We start from the raw sequence: 18,632 nt of genomic DNA, 5'->3' as shown, positions 1-18,632 counted from the left end.
TATTGACACCTCTGATTTTAATCCAAAACCATAGGGTACATTCTTATCCTTTATTTAGAACTAACTTCTCCTACACTGAGAAAGCTGTCAGCTATCATACTTCAATATATTACTCATTTACTGCAGCGTAGAACACATTGGGCTTCCCTGGTACCTTGACTGGTAAAGGATAAGACTGCAATGCAGTCGACTGGTTCGACTCCTGGGTCAGGAAGATCCCCTGGAGAAGGGATAGGCTGCCCACTCCAGCATGCTTGGGCTTCCTTGGCGACTCAGACTGTGAAGAATCTGAGAGACCTGAGTTTGATCCCTGGGTTGGGGAGATGCCCTGGAGGAGGGCATGGTAACCCCCTTCAGTATTCTTGCCTGGAGAATCCCCATGGATAGAGGAGCCTTAAGGGCTCTGGTCCAGGGAGTTGTGAAGAGTCAGACGTGACAGTGGCTAAGCACAGCATGACACAGACCAGACCCATCGCACTGTAAAAAAGCAAAAATGCAAACCTGACATTCACTACTGCTTATCACTTTTAAAGAGATATTTACATTAAATCTCACCTTAAAGTAAAACTTGCATAAGTGCACAAATCGATGTTTTCAAAATGCATATACTTGTGTAACCTGTACTTCTTACAAGATAGAAAATATTTCCATTAGCACTGAAAGTTTCCTGGAGTATCTTCTCAATAATTGTCTCCACCACTTCAGGCAGCCACTGAACACTCCAATCTGATTTTTTTTTTTTTTTATCGTGGATTAGTCTTATCTCTGTATTGCAACTTTAGGTAAAAAAGATGACTGCAATTAAATAATGAGCCTTCTGTGTACAAACCGTAAGTCTTTCAACTTTGTTTTTATTTATGAAAATTGTCTTTTCTGTTCTAGATTGTTTGCATTTCCGTGAAAGTTTTCTTTGAAAGTTTTCAGGGATGAAATTTCATTGATCTTTAAATGTGTTGAGAATTGACATCTTTAACAATATTGAGTCTTCCAATCCATGATTATAGTATTTCTCTTGATTTGTTGAGGTCTTTATGGTTTCTTTTAGCAGTGTTTTATTGGTTTTTGTTTAGTAGTCTTAAATGTCTTTTGCTAGGCTTATTTCTAAATATTCAGTGCTATAATAAACACATTATTTTTGCCAAACATTTGTTGCTAGTGTGCAGGTACTCAGTTGATTTTTGTATGTTGACATTGTATCCTGTGATCTTGCTAAACTTGCTTATTAGATTTAGCAGTTGTTGTGTATATTTTATATGATTTTGTAGGCAAACAAGCATGTTATCTGTGCATAAAACCCATTTTAATTCTTCCTTTCCAAATTGCCTGCCTGCCTTCCCCTTCTCTTTTCCCATCATCTCAATGACCAGAGCCATCAGAACAATGTTGATTAGAAGCAGTGAGTGAAGACTTCAAAGGCCTTTCCTTTCCTTAGGGAGAAAACAGGTTGTTTCATGGTTAAGTATGATGCTAACTATGCTTTTTTATAGATGCCTTTTATCTCATTGAGGTTTCATTCTATTCTTTATTGAGTAGTTTTTATCACAAATGGGTTTTGAATTTTGTAAAATGGTTTATCTGGCATCTATGGCTGTGGTCATGATTTTTCTCCTTATTTTGTTAATGCGATGAATCTTACTATTTTCAAATATTAAACCAACTTGGATTCCTGTAGTTACCTTCAGTGGTAACCTTTTATCATTCTTTTTAAATATTACTGGATTCAGTTTGCCTGTATCTTGTTGTGGAGTTTTGTGTCTGTGTTCATGAGTGGTAATTTTTCTGTGATTTTTAAAATAATTGTTTTGATATGAAAGTAATTCTGGATTCATAAAGGAAATTGGAAGTATTGCCTTCTCTTTTTTGAAAGAGTATACATAAGTTTGGTTTTGATGTTCGGTTGAAGTTACTAGTAAATCATATGAGCTGAAGGTTTTCTTTAGGGGAAAATTGTTATTTGTGAATTCAGTTTCTCTTGAAAATATAAAGCTATTCCATTCTTTATATCAGTTCTGAAAGTTATATGCTTCAGAGGAATTTGATTTGTTGAATGTTTTGACACAAGGGTTTTCATCATTATCTTTTTAATATTCATTTCATAGTGATACCCCATCCTTTATTCCTGCTATTTGTGTTTTTTTATATCTGCTTCTTAATCTGTTTTTTAACAATGTTAATGACATTTTAGATTAAAACCAACTTTCGGCTTTGTAAATTTCTCTATCGTTTGTTGTCTCTTGTATTTTCATTGATTTCTTACCTTTGCTATTTCTTAACTTTGTTATTTCTTTCTTTTCACTTTGTATTCTGTTTGCTTAACTTTTCCTAACTTTTTAAGGTAACACTTAGATGATTAATTTGAGATAAAACTTTAAAAAAAATTTTACTGAAGTATAGGTGACTTACAATATTGTGTTTAATTTCTGCTCTATTAGCAAAGTAACTCAGTTATACATTTATATATTCATTTTCATATGCTTTTCCATTATGATTTTGCCACAAGATATTGAATATAGTTCCTTGTGCTGTACAATAGGAATTTGTTTATTCATCCTATATATAATAATTTATATCTGCTAAGGCCACACTCCCTATCCTCCCCTCCTCCCTCCTTGGCAAGCATGCCTGTTCTCTGTGTCTGGGTCTGTTTGTTTTGTAGATAGGTTCATTTGTGTCATACTTTAGATTCCACATGTAAGTGATATCATATTGTATTTGTCTTTTCTTTTCTGACTTCCTTAACTTAATATGATAATCTGTAGGTCCATCCATCCATGTTGCTGTTTAATTCTTTTAAATGACTGAGTAATATTCCATTGTGTATATGTACCACATCTTCTCTATCCAGTCATCTGTCAGTGGACATTTAGGCTGCTTCCATATCCTGGCTTTTGTAAACAATGCAGCTGTGAATTTAAAGGTGCATGTATCTTTTTGAGTAAGTTTTGTCTGGGTATATGCCCAGGAGTGGGATTGCTGGATCATATGGCAACTCTTTTTTGTAGTTTTTTGAGGAACCTCCATAGTGTTCTATAGTAACTGCACCAATTTACATTCCTACCAACAGTGTAAGAGGGTTCCCTTTTCTCTACACCCTTTTTAGTGTTTATTATTTGTAGATTTTTTTTACCAGTGGCCATTCTAACTGGTGTGAGGTGGTACCTCATTGTTATTTTGATTTGCATTTCCCTAGTAATTAGCAGTAACAAGCATCTTTTCATGTGCTTGTTAGACATCTGTGTGTCTTCTTTGGGAGACAACTCTTCTAAAGCAATTATCAATGTAATTTTCTATGTATTCTCTGCTTTATCTGCCTTTGAGTACTCCTTTTTCACTGCATCCAACAAACTTTGATATATTATTTTTATTTTTAATTAGCTTAAATGTTTTGTAATTTCCCTTATGATTTCTTCTTAAACTTCTGTACTATTTAGAAGTATGTTTTAATTTTGAATTTGGGGGTGTTATTAATATCTTATTGTGATTTATAATTTAATTCTACTGTGGTCAGAGAACATATTCTGTAAGACTTTAGTCTTGTAATTTTTTGTTGGTTTTTAATAGCGCAACAAGTGTGTCATCTATAGTCCTTGGGTATTCTGTTCCACAGCATCCGTCAGGCCAGGTGTTTTTCATAGTGTTATCCAGAGCTACTGTATTCTTGCTGATATTTCAGTCTAGATCTTTACAAGATATGATTGTTATTAGAAATTTATTTTTCCCTTCTGTCCGTTCTCACTTCATGTGTTTTAGAGAATGATTCAGCCATCATCTATAATGTAGTTTCTCTGTTTGTAATGGGTGTTTTTCTCTGGCTGCTTCAAGGTTATTTGTTAGCTTTGCTTTCATCAGCTTTACTATGATGTGCCTAGTTATGGTTTTCTTTATATTTATCCTGCTTTGGGATTTCTGAGCTTCCTAGAGATATATATATATATTTTTAACCAAATTTGTGAATTTGGGCCATATTTTCTTTTAATATATTTTTCTTCCACATTCTCTTTCTTCTCTTTTTGGAAATTCAGTTATGTGGAATTTAGACCACTTTATATTGTCCTCCAGTGAGATGCTCTTCACTTTTTCAGTTTGCTTTTACTGTTTCTCAAATTGGATACTTCCTTTTGCTCTGTTTTCATATCCATTGGTTTTTTCTTTGCTTTTTTAGTTTTCCTCTTTCAAATCTTATATTAAGCTCATTAAGACATATTTTTCCATTTTAGATATTATTCTTTTATACATTTTCCATTTGTTTCTAGTTTCCATTCCTATGCCAAGACTCCCATTTTGTTCCCTCACCAGGACTGTGTTTTCTTTGAAAATGGCTGCTTTAGGGTTCTTGTCTGCTAATTCCAGTAGAAGGCACCTTAAGCTCAGTTTCTATTTGAGTACATTTATCTTGTGGATCACTTAAAACTTTTTTTTGCATGTCCAATAATTTTTTATTGCATACTAGACATTATGGATGATGTGGTACAGAGACTATGGATTCTGGTATCTTCCAAAGAGTGTAAGTAGTAAGTAGTTAACATGATTAGATTCATAGTCCAAAATCTGACTTTTTGCAGTTGGCAATAACTAAAATGTGTGCTCATTTCTGCTCGTTGCTCAGTGGTAACCTCTGTGGTTAAGTGTGGACTGTCTCCTGTGCTTGCATGCCAAGTCATGTCCAACTCTTTGTGACCCCGTGGACCGTAGCAGCCAGGCTCCACTGTTCATTGGATTCTCCAGACAAGAGTACTGGAGTAGATTGCCATGCCCTCCTCCTGGGGATCTTCCCAGCCCAGGAATCAAGCCCGTGTCTCTTGCATCTCCTGCATTAGCAGGCAGGATCTTTACCAGTAGTGCCACCTGGGAAGCCTGGACTCTCTCATACAAATGTGTAATTCAAGAGTCTACCAGTGACACTGGTGAGGTTAGTTGCAGCAGCCTTCATTTCCTCCTCTGGTTCCTCAGGCCAGCATAAGGGATACTTTGTGCTTGAGCTCTTGTTGCCAGTGCTGTCAGGACAGGGAATAGCCCTCACTTGAAAAGCTGTCCAAGGGCAAATCTCATCCAATGCTGTTGGTTTCTTTCTAATGGGAGGGTGCACTCCTCTCCTATTTCTGTCAGTTTTATTGCTCTCCAGAGCCTCCAAGCAGGTATTTTCTTAATATTGGTTCAAGAGTTTATCATTATTATCTGCATGAGTAGATAGTCTAATAAAAGTTGTTTCACCATTACTAATAGTGAAACTTTCTCTGATGTACTTTGTATTGTTGTAATTCCTGTCTGACTTATAAAGACATCATCTGTGTGTTTAGTACAGTCAATTCTCTAGCTCTTTGTTTGCATGTAAATGTGTTTTCACAGGGAAAACACTGAGCAAAACCGACATTTCAAAATAGCACAAAGCTAACATTTTTTAGTGCTACACACAATGGTAAATACACATGTTGCCTTGTTTAATCCTGTAATATAATCACTATTGTTGCTCTCTTGTGCATTTAAGAGAACCCTCCTTTACAGGGGAAACTTACCAAGGTTACACAGTCAAGAAATTGGGATTAGAACTTTTATCGTACTTCTTGGCTTCCCAGGTAGCACAGTGATAAAGAATCAGCTTTCCAATGCAGGAGATACAAGAAATGCAAGTTCAGTCCCTGGGTCAGGAAGGTCCCCTGAAGTAGGAAATAGTAACCCACTCCAGTATTCTTGCCTGAAGAGTTCCATGGACAGAGAGCCTGGTGGACTACAGCCCGTGGGATTACGAAGACTCAGACATGATTGAGCATGCACGCATGCTATAACTATACTTCTTACTCTTTAAAACACAAGAACTTTATCTTTGGGTCAGGATAGTCAAGGACATTTTTTAAATATAAAAATTATTTTTTGAGTTTTGGAGTACATTTACATGCTTATTGGAAGGAGCAGATAGAGAAGGGGGTGTTTAATGCTTATACAGAGCAGTGTGATCACTAATGGAGCAAGTCAGAGGTGACAGGAATAATGAAGTTAATTGTTAAAGAAAGTCTGACCTTCAGGAGTTGGAAACATCTTTCCCTTAGAGTGAAGGGAGGGATGAATGGATTGATATGGCCATAAAAAGCTTAAGGGAGGAGACAGGATGTGCAGGGGAATGAGTTAGTTTGAATTTTCTTGATCAAAGAGTCTGTTAGGGGAGACTGAGAGTCACTTGAGGTGTCATTGGGTGAAGTATTAGGGAGAGTGACAGAGGTTTAAATATTCTCTGAAATAGTAAATGATAGAGGAAGCTAAACAGAGTTAGGTAGAGTGATTGATGATTGGGGCTCAGAGCTCAATTGAGTTGGGAGCCATGTGTAGTAGGTGCATCAATTATGTGATTTTCTCTCTGCTCTGCTCTCTGTAGTGAGATTAAAAGATTCATGTTTGTCTGAGATAGGATTTATAAGGCACGAATGATGGAAGAACAGAGATAAAAAAAAAAGAATAATGGCTGCTTTTCTAGAAGTATAGTTTTCTGTTTAGATACCTGAGATTAGTTGAGTTGGAAGTCTGTTTAATTTGATTCTAAAATGTAAGCGATGAAAGTTGTTTCAAAAATAAAATGAGATGACCCAGTATAGAAATACCATGGGCTCCATGTGTGGTGTGGTGAGGAAAACTTGAGACAGTTGGAGCCGTAAATGAGTGCCAGGATCCTGACACTGATTCACTGGACCGCATCAGGGAAATCACTAACTTGGCCACTATTTGGCTGTTCTGTAAAGTGCAAGTAGCCCTTAAATTCTAGAAGACAACGTTTCTTTTTCCACATCAAGAGGTAGACTATGAAAATCATATTTTAAAAATAAGATGACAATTGCCCTGATTTGTGCTTTTTTCCTATGTTGGTTGCTAATAAGAATTTGGAAGGGGGGGCAGTAATACAAAACCTATTGAATATTTTCTGTATACTTCTAACTTTCTGTATGTCTTCCATAGCAACCTACTTTGATGCATTTAGAAGAATTAAAAGTGCTTTAGCTATTAATAAGTTCAACTTTCTGTGAGGCACCCAGACGAATAAAATATAGGTATAAATCGAGTATAGGACAGACAGCACTATTGTTCCTCAAATATTACCTAATCTACTTATGAAGTCAGCCCCCAAATTTCATATACAATAGAGTGTATGTGTGTGGACAAGTGTCTCTGATTATTCCTGGGGAATTATTTGGATTCCTGATGCCTCTTTATAGGACCTATTGCAATGCTATTCAGTGACTTCTTCAAAGCAGGAAGGATCCCAAAATAAATGAATAATGCTTCTGACTGCCCACTGGGCAGTGAGCCATTCTTTGCTTTTGGTCTCATGTCTGACTGAGGGGGATGGAGTAGTGGATTTAATGGCGAGGAACAGGAACACATTCTGAACTGATGGATCATGCGAGCATTTCCTGTCTCTGTTATTGATTACTTAAAGCCAAGTTAAATAATTACTGCCTCTCATGAGAGTATATTTGTGTTTAACATCTGAGGGTGGGTGAGTCCTTTCCATGTCTTCAATCGGGTAGATCTGCTTTAACCTTGATGAACTGTCAGCCCCTTTGTGGACCACCATGGAGACATTGTCTCTAGTTGGGAAGACAAGGCACATGGACCCGCTTGGCTGCTGCAGCCCAGCTTGAGATCATCCCTCACAAGCACTTCATGGCGCATTCCCTGGAGAGAAGTGAGAAACCTGGGTGAATGTGTTAGAATTTTATCTGTGTATCAGAAAGGCCCTCGGTTGTTTGGAAGATTGGTGTTTCTATGCACTGTGTTAATTTCATTAATTTAGACACAGCAGCAAAGAAGACAGAGTCCCTGCCCTCATGAGTCCTGTTCTAGTTGGGGGTAGGCAGGTGCCAACCAAAGGGTGATTCACTAAAGGATGGAAAGGAGTGTCTTCCACAGGATGGTGAGGGCAGCCTTGCTGAGAAGGTGACAGCTGAGCAGAGGGCTGAAGAGTGAAAGAGCCAGGCTTTTGTGCCATTGGGTGTCTTGGTGCTTATTAGAAAAGTCCTTGTGGAGGTAAAAAGGGTTTTAAAAGCTCCTCCTCTGTGTTGATCACCTGGGCAAATGTTTGGGGAAGCCTAAATCCTAGGATCTGTGGCTCAATGAGCAGACAGACCCTTCTCCTGAGGAAAAAAATGCTCTTCTTTCCAGGCAGATGGAGTCCCAGGCCTGGGCAGACACTGGTGAGAGCTGGGTTTTGGTTCCTCTCACCCTTGCAGCACACTACTCCAGCATTCTTGCATGGAGAATCCCATGGACAGAGGAGTCTGGAGGACTGCAGTCCATAGGGTCACAAAGGATCAGACGTGACTGAGCATCTGAGCACCCTTGCAGCCGACCACCCTTGCACAGTACACAAACTCCTCAGTGCGGGAGCCCTATGTGATGGGTCATGGTGGAATTTCTATGCAGACAGACAAGACCAAAGACCCTGAGGCAGGATGATGTTCAGGAAACATCAGGGAGACCAGTGTCATGGGACCCAAGTGGGCAAAGGGGAACTGAAAGAGGTGAGGTCAGACTTGGGGTTCACTGATACTGATTATATTTTTTATTTTTTTGGTTGCACCACATGGCATTTGAGATCTTAGTTCCCCCACTACTATTGCAACCTGTGCCTCCTGCACTGGAAGCACAGAGTCCTAACCATTGGACAGCCAGGGAAGTCCCATGACTATATTTCTAATATTTCTTATATATGAGTTAAAATAACTTTCATGTATGATTTTACATGATTTTCCCAGCAAATCCTCACTTGTATGCTCAAAGTAGATTGCCAAAAAAAAAAACTAAGTAATATGATTAGCAAGTATAGTTTAGAATTTAACCGAAATCCTGTTTTCAGCACTTTTCATTTTACAGTGCCTCAAAGATTAGTAATTCTAAGGCATTAAACAAACAAAAAAAAGTTCTCTACCAGAGTTCTGTTTTCACAGAAGCAGACTTTTCTGAACTATGTGTTGTGATTTGAAACATCAGATTACCCTTCTCCTTTTCTATAGTTAACTTACATTAAAAAAAAATTTCCTGTTGCTATGATTGAGATTTTTTTAATAAAACCATTAACATCTATTTTCTCATTTTAATGAGTCTCTAAAATATTATCCATCATCTCCCAACTCATTTAAAAAATGTGGCACTTTAGCTAACCCAAACCATACACTTGTTACAAAGTTAATACAAATCTCTCCCCATCTTTGGCTGAAAGAATCCTCTGCCTATTAATCAGGGCTGTCCTGTGCATTTCTTTCAGCTGGAGATGGAAAAGCTTCAGCTCCAAGCACTTGAGCAGGAGCACAAGAAGCTGGCTGCCCGCCTGGAGGAGGAGCGAGGCAAGAACAAGCACGTGGTCCTGATGCTGGTCAAGGAATGCAAGCAGCTCTCCGGGAAAGTCCTAGAGGAGGCGCAGAAGCTGGAAGAGGTGATGGCCAAACTGGAAGAGGAGAAGAAAAAGACAAGCGCGTTAGAGGAGGAACTCGACACGGAGAAACGAAGAAGCACAGAGATGGAAGCTCAGATGGAGAAGCAACTCTCGGAGTTTGACACAGAGAGGGAACAGCTTCGTGCCAAGCTACACCGGGAAGAAGCACACACCGCTGACCTCAAAGAGGAGATAGACAAGATGAAGAAGATGATCGAGCAGCTGAAAAGGGGAAATGACAGCAAACCCGGCCTCTCCCTCCCCCGGAAGACGAAAGATAGACGTTCGGTCTCCATATCTGTGGCAACAGAAGGACCAATGACAAGATCCGTTGCGTGCCAGACAGACCTAGTGATAGAGAGTGCTGAGCCCGTGAAGAAGTTGCCTTTGACCGTGCCCGTAAAGCCTGCCGCGGGGAGCCCCCCAGTCCCCGCCGGTGCCAAGGGGAATGCCTGCGCCAGTGCCGCCGCGGTCAGACCGGGTATCGAGAGGCAGGTTTCCCACGGTGACTTGATAGGCTCCTCTCTGCCCACTGCCCCACCTCCAAGTGCAAACAGAATTGAGGAAAATGGACCAAGCACCGGCTCAACACCAGATCTAACCAGTAGCCCAACCCCGGTACCCAGTACAGTTTCCCCGGCCTCCGGGCACACGCCCGCCCCGCCTCCGCACAGTTTACATTCACCGTGTGCCAACGCGCCTCTGCACCCGGGTCTGAACCCACGCATCCAAGCGGCTAGATTTCGATTTCAGGGCAGTAATGCTAATGACCCAGACCAAAACGGAAACACCACCCAAAGCCCTCCATCCAGAGATGTCTCTCCTACAAGTCGTGACAACCTAGTGGCCAAGCAGCTTGCTCGGAATACTGTGACCCAAGCACTGTCGAGATTTACCAGCCCCCCAGCGGGAGCGCCCCCGAGACCTGGAGCGCCCCCCACGGGGGACGTTGGCACCTACCCCCCGGTCGGTCGAACCAGTTTAAAGACTCCTGGTGGGGCCCGAGTTGACAGAGGAAACCCTCCTCCCATCCCTCCAAAAAAGCCAGGGCTCTCCCAAACTCCTTCTCCACCGCACCCCCAACTCAAGGTTATCATGGATAGCAGCAGGGCCTCCAGCACAGGGATCAAAGCTGATAACAAAACTGTGGCTTCGCCTCCTTCCACTTTGCCACAAGGGAACAGGGTAATGAATGAGGAGAATCTCTCTAAGTCTTCCTCCCCTCAGCTGCCACCAAAACCATCCATAGATTTAACTGTGGCACCCGCAGGCTGTGCGGTTTCAGCCCTGGCCACATCTCAGGTGGGTGCCTGGCCTGCTGAAACCCCTGGACTGAACCAGTCTGCATGTTCAGAAGGGTCCCTTGTCATCCCCACCACCACTGCCTCTAGCTCTTCCATACACCCCGTTAATGCCTCATCCCGTAGAGCAGGTGCCTCTGACAGCCTCCTGGTAACAGCATCAGGTAAAGGGGTTCAAATGTTATATCCTCCTTTAAGAATGTGGCCTGTCCTCTCACTTGCCTTCATTTCCTTCACATTGCCTTAAAACTTTTTTTTTTTTTTAATCTGATACTTTTTTTTTTCCAATTTCTTTCCCCTCTTTTTTTGTGTGATTTTCTTTAAAGGCTCCAGGGTATGGTGATTCATCTTGCTATATATGAATTGCGGTTTTGTTATGCTGAGTGGCTTTCTTCTTTTAAAAATAACCTGAAAGCAGTGGTTTGGAGCACACGGAGACCATTAATTTAGAGAAACTGAAGCATTTCCATGGGAGGAAAGACTTGTCCTTCTTATTAAATATTTATCTCACAAGACTTCACTGTTAGTGCGCCATCTCCAGACAGTATGTGTTCAATTCTGTCCCTTCTGAGATGGCTTATTTGAAAGAATGCATTCGGGTAGTTATTAACACTGCAGTCTCCTTTGGATTATCAAATTGCTTAGAGGTGTTGTGTAATTTGTATATTCTGTGTTTTAATATCAGTTTGGTGTTGCCTTTCTTAACCTCAAAAATAGTGTGTGTGTTTGTAAACCTCTGCTCGAAGTTTAATTTACTTCAAAAGGTGTTTACTTTGTTTAGAGCTAATACTTAAGCACAGATGGGTAACAGCCCGTGGGCTGTATTGGAGAAGGTTTCCATTGCAGATGTGGATTATAAACTCACTGAATCTGGGACTCTTGAACAACGAGTTGATCAAGAACGAGATTTTTCCCTTTTTGTTTTATAGTGCTAAAGGAAGCATTGCTTTTTATTGGCATTTGTTCTTCACTAAGTAAAAGTGGCTGTAAAATAATGTTATAGTGCCATAGTTTTGATGAAACTTTGCAGGGGTCTCTCCTATCCCAGGATGTTAGTGTTTAGCAGAGGCTGTTGGATCTGAATGAGAGAGAACTTTAAGAGTTCAAGGAGGATTTGAGCTGTGTTGTTTTTAAGATTTAGGGAGAAGCGTAGGAATAAGAAAAGAAGGTAGCACTGTACTTGCTAATTATCAGGTAGTGAGAGCAGTGTAACTGGACTGATTTATCCAGTTGTAAGCTGTCTCCTAAATAGTCAGCTCCTTGAGAAGTTAGGTTCATACATTAAGGAGCACAATTGGAAACTGCATGGGTTTGATGTTAGTTAGGTCTGCATTGGAATCTGGGCTCTGGCATTTGCAGCTCTGTGTTTTGGGTGATTTTTCTTGAACTGAGCAAATTTTCTCATCCTTAATATGGAGCTTATGCTGTGCATATTGGGGAATGTGGCTGTTAGGATTTAATATTGTAACATGCAAAGAACGTTAGAGCAGCATGACTGATGAACAAATAGAAGTAATATTACTGCTTGCGTTTTGAAAATCTGCTTTAGAGTTGACTTCAGTGTTGCTTTGTGATATCTTATTTTTTAATCCAAAATGGTATTATTGAGCTGGGTGGCCTTTCTCATGGCCCTTTTCCAGCAAGTTAAATCCACCTCAAAGGAGGAATTTTTGCTACTATTCAGGAGCATCAGAGAATGTGCGGTAAGGACTTAAGGTACTCACAGAACACAAGTTCCAAAAATGTTTGGAGCCCTGGCAGTGCTGTTGACGTAAATGCATGGACTGTAAAATACAAAACACTTCCTGTGATATATAAGTTTTGTCACTTTTTAAAAAATGCAGAGCCGTCTTTGCTTTGTACCCTGATGCTCTGCCAGTGGCTGCCTGGGTCATCACTGTGCTCCAGGGGTCAACTCCTAGAGCCCGTTGGTTTCAGTGGGAAAGCTTTAACGTCAGGATCCATGACTGAAGAATGTTTTGTCAGCAGGATGTAAGTTAACCTCTAGAGTCATAGAATTCTAGTCCATTATATATTCACCAAAATGACCTGTCTAGGATTTTGGATAAAGGAATCATAGCTCCTCTGAAGAAAAAAAAAAAAATGCTCTTGCTTGTGTGTAGAAAGCAAGAGAGAATAAATTGTAGAACCAAAGAGACAGCAGTCACAGAAGATCCATGAAACTGGTTCCTCATTTTCTCTTCTCTTATTTTGCAGTTTGACCACTGCAAGGTTACCTTTGGTGGCATAACAGCCCTCCATGTCATTTGATTAGAAGATGTAGTTTATTAGGAGAAAAAAGGAGGCAGTGGAATTTGTTTTGGTATCAGCAGGCATTTGCTGAACATCCAATCTACTAGGGGAGATAGAAATGTTATTATAGTTACATAGTTGGGGTGTTTAACTCAGCTGTGGATGTAGGTCAACTGAAACTTTGCGAATAAGGTAGAAGATTTCAACTCTTTTTCCACTTAGATGCCCCCCTTTTGGCTGCCGTGCCCATTGCAACTTGGGAAGCACCAGAGTGTCCTCCATCCTGCTTCTTAATCTGCCTTGCCTGGGTGAGCATGTACCTCTCCAAAGCATAGGCTCATTGAAGGGTTTTCATCTTGTAAACAGTTACTGATGTCATTGTGATCACTAAGAGCAGGAAACAGGGACACAGTGCACCTCCCAAATACCTGGTGGATGTGTGCTCCAGGGTCAGTGGTGAAAAGAGCACTGGGCTAAGTGTAAATAGGCAGTGTTAGTCCATTTCTGCTCCTTTCTAGGTATTACCCTAAAGAGCAGATTCTGAGTCATTTGTTTTTTCATCTAAAAATGCAAGCACTGAACCAAAAAAGTAATAATAGTTCCAAACCAAAAAGATGTGTTAAACTTGCCTGTTGAATTTTTTGAGTAGTAGTTCACTACCTCTCCCTTCTTGGAAATCTAGATCCCATTATCTTTGAAGCCCTAAAAATCTACATTTCTATGTCAGCTTATATCTATGATAAATGATTATGATTAAGTTAAAGCACTAAAGAGAATTGCAATGACAAAAGATATCACTTTGATGACTTGTTTTGTACATTAACTCAGTTAGCCCTTTTAGAGCCAAATGTAAAAATTTAAATAACACTTTATGGCCAAATGTTAAAATTTTTATTATTTAAGTAAAATTTAAATAATTCAAAATTTTTAGAATTTAAAGTTCCAAACAGATTAGAACTTCTTGCTGCTCCTGAACTTGTCACACGAATGCATTAATTGTTAGATGAATAGAAGCCTAAACCAAAACTCACTCCGGGCAACTGAGTTTCCATACCCTTGGAAATTTTTTTTTTTCCTTTTTCTTAAAAAAATTGTTTGATACATTTTATTTGATTTGGTTCAGATTTTTTTCCATAGGTAAACATGCATTTAAAAAATTCTTCTCCATGTTTGATTGGCTTAAAGACTAAGTCAGAAAAGGAGATCCCTCTGAGCCGTGAATGAGATTAACCTTCTCCACACTCTGAAGCTGATGCCAGAAGCTGTTCTCAACTCCTCTGCTATTGCATGTTCTGTCTGTTCCCTTCATCACTGCATGTTCTGCAAGATGCTCACTTTTACTAATGTTTGCATATGACACTAGAGCTGAATGACCTTTTTAATGACCATCATTAAAGTAGCTATATGAGTGCAGGTCTGTTCAGGCATTACTTAACCATTACTTAACCAGTCAACTAAATATTATAATTTTGATCATTGTGGGGAATTTCAAATGAACAGTGAAGTCTCATGGTGAAGTTTTATTTTTCCCATATTTATAACAGGATTTATTATAGTAATTTAAGCTTGCCTAGCCTGGAGAAAATTGGGAATGGTAGTGGAGATAAAAAATGTACTTAAGAATACATTTAAGAATTTTTAAACTTTAAGAATATTTGGTATTTATAAAGCGATTTTCATTTGTAAAGATTTTTTCGGTATATTTAAAAGAAGAAAATAAAAGAATTGATATATATTCTTCTGGAGTCTTTATATTACAGAACTATAAGACTCTTGAGTGGTCTAAAGATTGAGAAAATTTTTGAATAAAATATTTTGTCTTTAAGATAGCTTAGCATTAGAAATCAGGTTTCCCAGGAAATTATATCCATACTTGAATATTTCTATAAAAAAAAGTTAAAAGATATTTATATTTTAATTGTCCCCAACGGCTGGAATCATCTTAAAAAAAGAAAAATGAAAAAAAACTCAAAAGAATGGCAAACTATTTAATGTTTACCTGTTAATATTCCTAAAAGGATATCAAGAACTGATGACCGCCCTCCCCCCCCCACTGACCCCCAGTTTGAGTTAGAGGTACTAAGAGAGAGAGGGGATGGGGTTGGAGGTTGGGAGGAAGGAAGGTGGGGGACAAACAAGAGTGTGGCCCATAGTCCCTCCTATTCCACAGAGAAGCACAGTGCCAATGCCTTCAAATTGCCTTTGTGTTTGCTTTGCAGTCAAGGTTTCATACCTTGGTATTTATAATTTCTCTGTTTATCATCCATTTCTAATAAGTACTGATTTAATTTTTGTGGGCTTGTTTTTTTGTTTGTTTTTAAGAAAATACAAAAGGTAAAATGTACCAGAGAGGAGCCTTCTTGTAAGTATGAAGTAAAAAATGTTACTTTTGTAAGAAGAGCTAATGAATATCAATGGGAAAATATCATAAAGTTTAGATAAATATCTGATTTTATAAGCGTTTGAATTTTATGTTGTTATTGTCTGAGTAAAAGCAATAAATTACTCAGAGATAATTGAAGATATAATATCCAGTTTCTAATAAGCAGTCAGTTTCATCTGTAGAAACTGCTTTGGTGTTTTTCCGGACAATTTTTAAAGTTCTGAGGAATACTTTGATATTCACCTTTTTAAAACTTAAATAATTTAAAGCCAGTAATTTAAGATTCAATGATAACTTTATTCTGTATTAATATAACACCCATGTACTTGGAATATTATCCTGGTACCTAGGTAGTCAAGATGCAGGGCATAGTAAAGATCTACCATTGTATCTTACTACAGAGACTGTTACTAGACAGATGTAGAAAGTGTACCCCAGGAGTGAATATGTGTACACATACCCGCATATACACATCAACTTTACTTTCAGATTTTTGGGGCTCCATAAGGAAGAAGGAAAAGTGACTTATTTTGAAAGTTAACTGTATTTAAGCCTAAAATATACTAAATACCTATATATTACATTAAATAAACATTTTTACTTTACTGTTTTTACAGCCTTTTGATCAAGGAAGAATTCAGAAAATTTTCCATGCTATATGCAGCCGACTTCACACACTTAACAGATTCTCTTCTAAAGCTGCTAAATACTGATGAGAAATCCTAACTATGATAACTCTTATGACTTTTGTTAAAATTATATGGTAGAGTGTCCTGTTTTGTTAGCTGATTAAAAGTTTTTGGTACAAAATGTGAAGATGGCCAGATGATATAGTCTTCCATTGTGTATTGAATATTTGTGCTGGTATATTCTATATATGTTGTGCTTTATTAGTTCTTAATACTTAATAGTAGTTGGCCGCCCACTATTTTTCTTCCCAAATAAGGGAATTCAAAGAATGCAAATATTCCTTCACAGTATTTGGTCCATCTCAATGGTTTGTGTAAAATTTATAAATTAAGTACCTTGGAAACATTGTAGAAAAAAGGAAATTTTCTATTTTTTAGAATTATTTCTATCTTATGCCTAAAGATATCTTTCAGTTAATAACAAAACTGAGAAAATCTGTACATAGTTTTAAAATTCAGTTTGTTTTGGAACCCTGAGGAGGAGCTCGAACTTTTAAAACAAGACAGCTTTCTTAGTTTCCTGAAACCAATCACCACTTTAACACTTATCTGTACAAGACTGACAACTAAAAATAATTTGTCATGATGTATATTAATTTAACTAGCAGCAGATATAAGATTGAAATAACAGTACAGATTTATGCTAAAGTAAATATTAACAGATTGGTCATATTAGAAACCACATAATCCTCTAGGGGTACGTGTTCATGTGTCTGTGTGTGTGTGTAATTTGGAAAGGAATGGTTAATATCTGTCTCTTATCCTTGCTCCTACTTTCTAACTAGGGTCACTTTAACCCACAGGCTGGTCACCCTCCCTAACCCCTTTGCTAATGAGTGGTGGTCCTGCCCCCCTGGCTGGCAGGCCCACCCTTCTTCAGCAAGCTGCTGCCCAGGGAAATGTCACTTTATTATCAATGCTGCTTAATGAAGAAGGACTGGACATTAATTACTCCTGTGAAGATGGCCATTCTGCCTTGTATTCTGCTGCTAAGAATGGACATACAGGTAAAGATGGTACCTTCTTCACTGTATCACCCTCTTGTAAAAGGATGAAGAGTTAAAAGCACTGTAACCATTGTTATGAGCAAAAGCTGCATTTAGGTTTCACATTTTCTCTGAGAGGTGAAATAAATAACTTTTTTACACGATTTAAAGTTTTGTAAACATTTAAAAATCCAATTTGGACAGATCGGTAACAATGTAAAATTTTGCAGCTCGCAAAAAGTTGTATTTGTTTTATGCACAGTAAAATGTATTGTGTGCCTAGAAATTTGGGGTCTAGTAACTGATGCTGAAGCTGAAGCTCCAATACTTTGGCCACCTCTTGCGAAGAGTTGACTCATTGGAAAAGACCCTGATGCTGGGAGGGGTTGGGGGCAGGAGGAGAAGGGGACAACAGAGGATGAGATGGTTGGATGGCATCGCTGACTCGGTGGACATGGGTTTGAGTAAGCTCTGGGAGTTGGTGATGGACAGGGAGACCTGGTGTGCTGCGATTCATGGGGTCACAAAGAGTCAGACACGACTGAGCAACTGAACTGAACTGTAAAACACATTTTGAATAAAGCCCCCATCTGTGATCGCTTTGGCCAGGATGAAATAGCTCTAATTTTTCTTTTAGAAATGGCTGATGTCTGTGAGAGTAAAGCCGTAGGGCTTTAGCATTTGCTGCAGTGAGGGAAAGTTTTAGTAGTTAGGAAAGGTCATGGGTCTGAAATTGTTCTGTCGTTAGAACCAATTTATAGTTATTTGAATTTTTTAAGGGAACTGAGAGCTTGTACAACTATACACGACATGTTGATGAAGTTGGGGGATTAATCTTGTTCCTTAAAAAGCAAATCTTATAATCAAATACACTAAAACATAACAATAGTACAGATAAAGAGATGATCTGATGGCAAATGCAAAGTCAGATAGTAGGCATATGTAAGTCATGTGACCCTTGGTGAATTCACATAATGTGGCTTCCTTGGAAGTGTTCAGAGCTTCAGTGTGTTCCAGTGGGCTTCATAGAAGATTCTAGAGAAGTACAATATGAGAACTCATTATTTTAAAAGTATTTTGGAGTACTTCTTCCAAAGTACAGTGGGAATTTCCTCTAATGTAGAGAAATTCAGTCTAGTAAATAACACGTGGAACGTGAGTTCTAAATGGTATTCATGCCTGAGTCTGGTGACTTTCTGGAGGTTCTCCTTGATTTTCATTCAGGGAGTTAAGTCTAAGATAACCACAACATGAAAGCATTTTAAGGATTAAATTAAACACCAGAAAGTAAGAATTTAACTATTTAAATGCAAAGAATGGTATATCAATTTAGCCAAAGAATTTTGTTTTCCATCCAGTAACATTTTTTTTCTGGGATTGTCTGATGGAAAAACCTGGTAAAACATTTTCTGACATATGACTGTCCTTCCACGCACCAGTCACTCTCCCCTCCCCCACCCCCCCCCCAAAAAAATGAAAGAAACCTTGTCTTAGTTGATGAGTCCTGGGGTATATGATCCTGGGGGAAAGAGGCTTCTTTTCCTTCATAATAGCCTGTGGAATCTTACATCGACCCTGAAAGAAATGTCAGATGAGCTGTGC

At 38.8% G+C, this 18,632-nt stretch overlaps 1 protein-coding gene across 6 annotated transcripts in view; it reads left to right on the top strand.

Moving 5' to 3' along the window:
- The window catches only part of CTTNBP2 (cortactin binding protein 2), a 161,876-nt gene that overhangs the window by 71,696 nt on the left and 71,548 nt on the right, over positions 1-18,632 (top strand). For 3 of the 6 annotated variants that reach the window (XR_002317280.2, XM_020911080.2, XM_070468853.1), the window contains exons 4-5: positions 9,251-10,883; positions 16,848-17,051. Coding sequence is in view for 5 of the 6 variants with exons in the window: in XM_020911080.2 (XP_020766739.2) it covers positions 9,251-10,883; positions 16,848-17,051 (1,837 nt within the window). In the remaining variant the exon portion in view is untranslated. The other 3 variants (XM_070468847.1, XM_070468859.1, XM_070468861.1) reach the window with 3 other exon arrangements.

Source organism: Odocoileus virginianus, chromosome 1 (genome assembly GCF_023699985.2).
Source record: "Odocoileus virginianus isolate 20LAN1187 ecotype Illinois chromosome 1, Ovbor_1.2, whole genome shotgun sequence".
NCBI lineage: Eukaryota > Metazoa > Chordata > Mammalia > Artiodactyla > Cervidae > Odocoileus > Odocoileus virginianus.
Note: the sequence above shows the minus strand (reverse complement) of the source record. Positions and strands in the feature narration are given on the sequence as shown.